The sequence below is a fragment of the Phaethon lepturus genome, unplaced genomic scaffold, assembly GCF_000687285.1.
Source record: "Phaethon lepturus isolate BGI_N335 unplaced genomic scaffold, ASM68728v1 scaffold52615, whole genome shotgun sequence".
NCBI lineage: Eukaryota > Metazoa > Chordata > Aves > Phaethontiformes > Phaethontidae > Phaethon > Phaethon lepturus.
The window spans coordinates 17,555-27,412 of NW_010542245.1; the positions used below are offsets into that span (position 1 = coordinate 17,555).

General features: G+C 37.2%; 1 protein-coding gene across 1 annotated transcript in view; it reads right to left on the bottom strand.

The window, feature by feature from the left end:
- The window catches only part of LOC104621463 (ARF GTPase-activating protein GIT2-like), a gene marked incomplete at its 5' end in the record, with an annotated part of 18,811 nt that extends 8,975 nt beyond the window's left edge, over positions 1-9,836 (bottom strand). The window contains 5 exons of the mRNA XM_010287964.1: positions 2,667-2,756; positions 4,140-4,388; positions 7,602-7,751; positions 8,559-8,701; positions 9,728-9,836. Of these exons, the coding sequence (XP_010286266.1) occupies positions 2,667-2,756; positions 4,140-4,388; positions 7,602-7,751; positions 8,559-8,701; positions 9,728-9,836 (741 nt within the window). The remainder of the gene's footprint in view (positions 1-2,666; positions 2,757-4,139; positions 4,389-7,601; positions 7,752-8,558; positions 8,702-9,727) is intronic.
- Between the last annotated feature and the right edge of the window lie 22 nt (positions 9,837-9,858).

A 9,858-nucleotide genomic window follows, 5' to 3' on the forward strand; every position in this document is an offset into this window, starting at 1 on the left:
ACACAAATAATCATACTTGCACTATGACAACTCAAGAGTGCTCTCCCTGCAGACCCTAACATACAGCTGCCTCTGTCAGCAAGAGACTCAAAGCAGACTTTCAGATGGAGAGCTAGGCTACCTTCTCTGACCTGGTTTAGCTTTCTTGGCTATTTTATGCCCAGGCAATACAACATCCTGGAGGTTTATGCTATGAATACCTACTGTCAAACCGATTTCTGCAGTTCACATGAATGCACAGTTTCAAGCCCCCGAGGCACTCTCCCATCCTCAGCCAGGCTCCCAGGACCACCACACATCCGCCTACTCTAGTCTTAAAAATTGCAAAGCTCATCAGAAGTACCTACTAGAGCTCAACCATTTGCAAGTACGCCACAACAGTGATGATTTTAACAGTCATGTTAAAACCAACAATTCTTAACCCTGAAGCACCTGGAGTATGAACACTTTCTGTCCATTTTAAAGTTACTCTGCACAGAAGGAAAAAACAAGCATTTTTGAACACTCGCCTCTCAGGACAGCTACGAAAGATCAATTACAAAAGTGACGCATATTTTGAAGATATGAAACTATTATATGTAGGGTCTGACCTTTCCCCTCTCCCAGACATATAGAGGAGAACAATATGATTAGTGGCAAAGCTCTATGCTATAGTCGGAAATATAAATGGCAACAATGAATTACAAGAAGAGGATAGAATCAGTGTACAAAACCAAACAAAACCTCTGCAAGTTTCTAATATTACACAGTACTGGTATCAGTTGCAGCCAAACCTAGATTTGCATTTGTCCAAGCAGGATATTCTTGTGAAGAAAAGATGATACTTGTGAGTTTTATCATCTAGCCCTACTTATCAATCAAAGTATATTAGATTTGCATGTCTAAACACTGTACAGTCAAAATAAAATGGGGACACAAGAATTTGAAAATCAGGTTCTGTATCCTGTCAGGAAGAGGCCAGAGTATGACCATTCAACATCTAAACCCATGAACTGTTTTTTCCTGAAAAATTGAGTATTATATAGTAAAATTTGATTGGTGACTCTGCAATGCTTGCCCAAGAAACTGAATGAGACGGTACTGATTTCATTATATTAACCACACAGAAAAAGCAGAGCAAAGAGAGAACGTTTCTTGAAAGATCTTTTCAAAATCACTTAAGTCTTACAAAGAAATACAAATACCTCTCTCTCAACTTTACTCCTGGAAACTCTCAACACAGAAATAAGCAAAGCCTAAATCTTGAAGACATGCTACAACAAAATAGGTATAAAAGTAACTCATCATTTTCTAAGAAATGAGACAGACAAACATCTAAAAAAAAGCCCAAAGAACCCTGTATTGATATCTGCTTCAAAGTTATAGAGGTTCAGTCAGAGCATGACCTCAAAATGTAATCTACTCATTCTAATGATGGCAGGTACTTTACTTGCAGGCTGGTCAAACAGCAGCATAAAAGCTATGTTTTGTTCATCTTCAGCATTCATTAGTCTGTGACACGTTAAGCTGTACCTGCTCAGGGTCCATTACTTCAGTCACAGCCCCTTCACAGCCAAAAATGGATGTTATTCTAGAGGTACAAATGCAATGTGCTTTTCTCTCCTTTTGAATACATAACTTGCAATTAGTTCAAGGATCCCAAATAAAGCATAGCCTAAAAAGCAGCTGTCATGGACAGACTAGTGTATCAAACTGTTTGTCTTGCTAAATGTGTCCTTTTGCAAGGTGGTATTTCATGCTTACTTCTAGCAAATGAATTTGAATAAGACTAGCTTTAAGTGTCCATTACAAAAAGAGCACAGTGTTTAAAAAAAATTTAAGAAGCTGGACACGTTTTTTTCACATAGTTAATAGCTCACGTATGAGGTCACAGCAAAGACAGTGTCTTTGGAATAACATAAGCTTACAGAGTACCTTTAATGTTTCTTGGTAACACTGCAATTTTTGTCCTAGTCAGTACCGTAGCTAAGAAAAACCCTAAGAACAATGTTTTGTAGATCCTGATGGAACACCGGTATAAGCTTCCTTTATATACTCTCAGTGTCTTAATCTTGCACTGAAAGGAATCGTGCTAAAAACAACTGCCATGCCCTTATCAAAGTCAGCAGAAAGCAGCTAGCTGATGCCAAACGTACTGGTGGGCAGCATGAATAGCTATCTGGATGCTTAAATAACTCACTTCAAACACACTAATGAGCATCTGTAAGATAAATGGTCAATCAGTACCCATCTGCATTGGCACAAACTGGCAGCCCCCAAAGAAAGCAGGCTTTAAAGCTAGGACCCAGTGAGCTTCATATGCCTCATGCAGTGCATTTTAGTCAGTAGGAAGAGTTATATATTGGCTTAAGAAATATCAGTGAGTGCCTGCCAAATTACTTTCCAAAGAGCAACCAACTTGTCTTCTGGCTGTCTTCAGTGTTACGCAGTTGAACAAGTGATCTGGAGTAACTGTGCATGGTGTTAAATGCTAAAGATTTTAGCCATTGTGAAGTTAGAGAAGCAAGTATCCACAGCATGTGGCAGAAGAAACGGAAAGTGATGAAATACTGCTTCATGCAAGCATGAAGGCTAGTCAGCATAAAAGGGGAGAAGACAGAGCATAATGGCTTCTAGGAAGATTGCCACCTCCTCCAGGTAGAAGACCAATTGGGAAGGTACTTAACCCTTCGTGTGCTTTCATCCCTTGACCAGGAAAGCGTGGAGGGGAAGGAAGGTAGAGATGAAGAGGAGGTCACAAACGCACTCCTCCCGATCTAAAAATGGGAAAAAGAAAAACACTCGGGAAAACCAAAAAAACAAAACACAAATTCTTAACTGAAATAAAGGAACATTCTTAAAACATGGAGATGACAAAGCAAGAATGGTTTTGAGAATCTGGCTAAGCCTGAATGGACTTAATTCTTTCAAAATACAATTGATTTCATGTTAATTCCACTACTGATATTCCAGAGGTGCTAAATTCCATAGAGAATAAAACACATTCACCCTAATATCAAATTAACTAACTCCATGTAACAAATTAATGCTTCAGAACTGCTACTTCTATCCAAATTTCAAACCAAATGACCAAAGGACCTGTACAAAGCACTGTCATGTTTTGCGAACACTGCCACATACAGAAGAATTCTGACATTTCTCGCTGCCAGAACTGCCCATAATTTAAAATGATAGAGATTTCATTGTTCGAAGTTCTTATTAATTTAATTAAAGGGGGGAAATCCCAGCATACAAATTTCTGCACCGATTCCCTGGTGCACTCAACTGTCGTCTTTGTAACGTGCATGGAACATTTGCCCTCCCTCATGCCAGGCAAAAAAACCCCATTAACTTCCAAATGTGTTTTAAAGGGCTTAATTGTTTATCTGGAAGAAAATACAAGACAGTGCTACCAACAGGGAAACATATTGAAACAAATCCACAAATGTTAAATATATGCCTAAAAAAATATTGTCCCATATTCCTGCTCTCAGAGCAATCGAAAGAAATGCAACAAAAAAATTAACTTTAATAAGCACTAGTGTGTGTGGGGTCGCTTATCTAAAGTGTGAACACATCAGTGCAGAATCCTTGTGGCTAATACAGAACTCTCTCTCCACTATTAGCACATCATACAGGAAAACACTGAACCAGAATTTATTCAACTAACAGATCTAAACCATCTTCAGCCCCCAGTTCCAAACTCAGAATAAGAAACTGGTGGGCTAATGAAAAAGTTAGCTTCAACTGTATTTTATTTTTGAAAAGTGGTTCTGAAGTTCCACAAGTTGGCACGTGCCTGTATATCTCAAGGAAGAAATCCATGAACTTTACCTACCTTCTTAGAATACTATTTTTTTCCCCTCTCCTGGTTTTACAAACAGCCACACATTGATATTTGGCATATATGTTGTGGTTAAAAGAAACAGCTGAGCAGAAGCCAAGAGCTCCAGTTTACATATTCCAGAATTGTTACAGTTTTTACTTTTCAAAACATCAAGCTCCTGCAGACATGTTAATACAGCAAACATTAACAATTCTTACAGTTCAAATTCACTCTGAAGCAGACAGTTGAGCACTTTTGGTAAATGAGCATAGTTGGAATAGACAGAAAAGTTGAACATAAGAAGAAATGCAGAAGCATCAGCAGTTTTACTTACATGTGGAGGGAAAGGCTGCAGTCTTGTTATGCTTTCTTCTGGGTATGTGACCTCTCCCATGGGGAGGTAGGGTTTCTGACCTGATCCAGTCTCATACATGGACATGGGTCTGCTACCCCGTGCAGATGGCCGTCGCTTTAAAGAAGAACTGTTGGTAGGGTCTGTGTATTCAGAACCAGTTTGGACCTGATATATATTGGTTGTGGCCTGTCTTCTGAGGTTGGTATTTTCACTCTGTAGCGTTTGAAGCTGAAAGAAATGTTTAGCAGTGGGACTTCGTTTTTCCAATAGCAAGCGTCAAAAGCAAACTGACTATACAATACACGCTTGTCAGCTTTACTAGTAAATCGAGCTACTAGTAGCTGGGGTTTGATTTCTTTTTCAATATCTACTTGACTTACTTTATATTAAACATAGAAACATCTATGTTCCAGATCTGGAAATATTTACGTGCTGATTTCCAGCACTTTTTGCCGGGATGCAAGCTAAATTAGATTTTAAAATTGCTTGATGTAGTTAAAAAAAAAAAAAAAAAAGACAACACACAATCCATTTCTTCCAGCCTGGCTGTACTGGCACATGAATCGTGTAATATAATGAGATTGTGGGGGGAAGGACTGCCAACAAAACAGTTCGTCAAGCAAAGTGATTCACTTCAGCAGTCAATATAGGACCTTAAAAGAAGACTTTAACATAAGGCCTATGAAATCTGAAAATTTGCCAAAACTACAGCATAGACACTAGAGGCAGCGCAAAGAAAACTAGAGCTTGCTCTGCAAAGCAAGAAGAGAGTTTAGCTTATGAGAATTTAAGTATCAGCTACTGCTTTCTAAGAAGCCAACAAGAAATAATTTTAAAGCTTTTTACTGTTATGTATTTGGTGGATAGCAAAAATGCAACAATTCTCATTTTTTGTTTGTGGAGTTACTCAGAGTAAGTTTGCTATATTAACACATCATAAAGAAAAGATGTAAAAGAAGTCAGTATCAGCAGTTCTGTATCAATAATTGAGTATAATATTTCAAACAGCTGATGGCCTTTTAAACAGGAAATTGCTAGTTACTACTTGCATTTACTTTGCATCATATGAACCTTCAAGAACATTATTTCTATCAAAAAACAATCCTGTTCTGCCTAGAGCACTTCCCACAACCCTAAATCGAATGTGCAGCCTTCTAAGAAGATTTATGCTTTTTCTCCCCACTTTCTATGTGCTCTGTTGTAAGATGCATCAACTCTTAAGATTTGAGGATCAGCCAGGAGCCAAGCTACCCCTTTAAAGTTTGACATTAACGGCAATCAAATAGGTCAACTTTACAGTCTCATTCTTCCAAACTTCTTCCACAATTTATAAATGTGCTTTTGGTGCAGTTTTAGCCAACAGCTAATGTAAACTCAGACCAAATTCTTAACAACCTATAAGCACCTAAAAAACCCCACAGGCATAAAAAAATAACTTTTTCCATCAGAATGCCCATTAAAGTAACTATTTTAATTTTGATTTAGGAAGAATGTACTCCAAAATGGCATTCATCAAGTGCAGCTTTGCCTCCTCTTAAATTAGCATCTGTGGCTTAGTAATTGCCATGCAAAAGATTAGATACACAGCTGGCTAGTACGGTGATACATAAAGTAGTTTTTTTTTAGGTTATGATCTTCTAAGCTTTGCTTAGAAAACAAGAGACTCTTGAATGCCCTCTATTGCATTAGAATTGCTGAAGTAGTACAAATATATTGGTGGCTTGCCACAAGTAACCCAGCAGAGAATTCCCGTATTGTACTGAAGTTCCCCATAGCTTAGAGCTAAGACAGCTGTCACCCCTTCCTCCCGTCCTGCGTTCTGCAATGGCGCACGGCTGTATCGATTCTTCACCAATCCAGAGCCACCGAACACTAAGTTAAAAGTCGTCCCATAGCTATATACATCATCAGGACAGAAAATTAATGCAACTCATCTTCAAGGTGAGCCCTGGCTATGCGATCGTTCAAAAGAAGTTCAACGGCAGCACAGCAATGATCTCTTATGCTACACCACATAAATATAATAAAGCCTCATTAATTCATAACCCCTAAAGATTTTTTTTTTTTAGCCTAAACAGACTATATCTGTTTAAAGAAACTCAATACAAGTGAAAAGTTAATTCAGTTGATGCAGAGAAATGCTTAACCAGTACAAGCTGTTAAAAGACCACGGAAACACCCTGAGATCTCTTGATCTCTTCGGTTCTTCTCGGCAGTCACCGTTCAAACAGACATGAAAAGTTGAATGCAATTATAACAGAAGGATGGCACTGAACAGACAAGGATATTCAAATCTGCTGAATTAGCTTGGCCTCAGATGCTAAGACCTCAACGGTTCCCACCACTCTCCACAGCATCAGCCTCTTTGCCCCAAAACAACAGGGAAACAAGCTCTCAGCACAGGTTCACCTCTGCAGGACCACAGCTTGAACAACTTTATAGGGAGAGAGCTTTCTGTAGCACATACTGTAGGTCTTGCAGTATTGTAATTATTTGGAAAATGGGATTTTTAACCCTAGGTAAAGAATTAATTTGAGGAAGCAACCAGCCCTTTCTAGGCTAGCATGACAGACGGGATCATGAACTTCAATACAGATACAAATTCTCCTTTACCCCACAAAAATCTCCATCTACCAGAACACTGGCAAAGCATTCAACAAATTGTTGATTTGTTTATATAAGGATTAGAAGGTCTGGCCTCCAAACTGGGTTTTTGGAGCTTTAAATTCAGCATTTTAGCAAAAAATGTTCAGTTTTCTGTTTGTTAAGACTATCTACACATAGTAACTCATATTGTACATGAGATACCTGTACCTTACCCTCAACCAGACAAAACCTACGCTAAAGGTTTAAAGCCGTAATTGAGTTTACCACCACATCCTTTATGTGCTATTTCCCACGGATTCAAACACAAGCAAACCAATAAATTTTGGTCTCCTGGAATATAAAAACTTTATATTGTATTGCCACATTTCAGAGTATTTTCTACTGCCAAACTGGATTAGGATTTTAATTTCCTTTCATTCCAGCCAGACTTATTAAACCCAACATATTTACTGGAAAAGTTGGAAGTACATTAGATACGTATGTGCACACACACAAGATGTGTGCTAGCACTTCCTTCCTCAAGTTGAAAGCTACTTATCTTGAAGGAAGACAGCAAAAACATAAGACTTCCAACAACTGTGTTGTCACTTTGAAAACTTATGTCAAAATGAACTAAGCAGATCATCATCACCTCCACAAAACACACATTCAAAGCATGTGCTGCACATATACATTTATAGTCTCATCTGATATAGTCTCACCAATGCAGCTCCATTTTAAAATAAGTGTTCTCGCTATCCTAATACTGGGTTATGGCATCTTCAGTCTCAGCAATTTTATTCTGGTCAACATAAAACACATCAAGAAATGAAGGGGTTACATTGTGCCTGTTACCTTTTTCTGCATGATTCTCAGCTCATCACTCAGGTTGACGTTCACTTTCATTAACTGCTGAATCTTTACCTCAGAAGCCACCAACGCATTTTTAACTTGCATATATTCTTGGGCTGTCACTGGTCCATCTGACAAGTCTGAATCCAGGCTCTGTAAACAGTAAGAGTAAAATACTATAGAGAAGAATACCACTGAGAAAGAGATTACCAAAAGAAAACAAGGCAATGAGATTTTGACACCTTTTAATGTACTTACTTTAAATGAATCATGGTTCAAATTAAGTTCAAATTAATAAAATCCATTCACTAGAATAATTTTAGTCCAATATAAAAGAACTTTGATGTTAATCAACTCTTTGCTCCTCTATGCACAAAAACATTTGTCTCAGCATTTCGGTGACACAATACTCTTTTGTAAGGATTTTGGGTTTTTAAATATGCAATAAAAACCTGAAAAGTCATAAAATATGGATTACCAAATATGCAGTGTGCATGTTACTAGGGAAGATTAAACTAGAACTACGAGGTTTACCACCCCTTTTTCTCCATGTTGCATTATTTTCAAGAACAGTTTAAAACATTCAGTTGCTATTGGTCTGTTGTATGTATTTCTTCAGCAGCAAGCGGTAAATGTTTGTGAAATACCATGGAATCACTGTTAAAGAGTGTTTTGGTAGACCAAATTAGATCTGTACCTTATCTCCAGACATGCACAGTGGTGGACATTACTTTTCTAGAGAAGCATTTTACTTACAATAAAAAGTCCTTAAGTCACAACACTTAATGATGTTAGAAAGTTGACAGACTGAGGCATGATTCTGAAATTAATTCAAACATTAATTAAAATACTAATTTTATGATCATTTATGCATGTTAAATCTTCTCTCAAGGGGAAATATTCAGTGCAGATTACCTTTAAGAATAAAATTCGGTGTGTGCATAAATATTTCACACCTACCTTCTGTCTGTTTGATTTAGCTGCATTTGTTTCCAGATCTGTATCTTCATCCGAAGCAACACTGTCATAATCAGGCTGGTCATTATCCTGACTTTCACTACTATGTTGACTGCTGATTGATTTGAGTATCAGTTCCACATTTTCTGTAGATCAACATACACCATATAAAAATATACTAATAACTTTGGAGAAGAAACGAAAGTGCATACTTTAAAGTAATTTAAAAAATAAATAAATCAGAAAATATTTTCATCCAGAGAGACAATACAAGACATATCATAATAAAGTATTATTTGACTAGCCCAGTTCAAAAAAATTAATTTAGATCCACCTAATAGGTATGGATTATTACTGTCCAAAATATCAATGTTTTATGGTTTTGCCTTTTCATTTCTTGTAACTGTTTAGGCAAGTTAACACAAGTGGTGAGAATCATGCTTTAACAGCTTAATAAAATTTATATAAGGCAAAAAACCCCAACAGACTATACTGGACAAATGGATGTCAACATTTAAATGAAAGATATAGGGAAAAATTAAAAGTTAGAGAAGATTTTTTTTGTATTTTCTCTCCAGAGGGAGAGCCAGTGTTCAAATCTTGTTTCATACCATCACAGCTAGAACTATGGCTCTATGTGGTTGTTAGTATAGGTATTTGTATTATTTTATACCTATCATGCTCAAGAAATACTGAAAGTAAACATTTCAAGGCAAATTAGCAGTAAGCTCAAGAACATCTAAATTACAGCAAAGTCTGCATGTATAGAGCAGCCAGAAAAGCCAACGTCTAAAACACTGACATTACTCTAGCTGCCAATCAAAAGAAGTATCACTCTAAAACTGTGCAATAGTATTCTGGAAATTTTTACAAAGTTATCATAAAAATCACAACCATCATAAAAAGGTGTTCATGAATTGCATGTATCCCATTTGATTTAGTTGTATTACAAATACCAACCGTAACAGACAAATCTGTACTTGGGCATTATTTTGGTGGCCTAATGCATGTTGTCAATAGGCTGCTAGCCATATGATTTAGTCCTTATCATTTATAAAAACAGTATGAATCTCCTTCTTCATTCATGTAGTACTTCTGAATGAGGCTACGGTATTGATTAGAACTACTGAAGAATTGCATACAGAAGAGCCGACAACTAAAAGTATACTCACCTTTTGAACCAGTGAGGGGATTCCCCTGTTGCCTTCGTTTGGCATCACTCAAAATATCTATAACTAGTGTAGCAAATTCATGGGCATTGAATCGAGCCAGTTTCTGTCTTCCCTGAATTACAGAATAATGC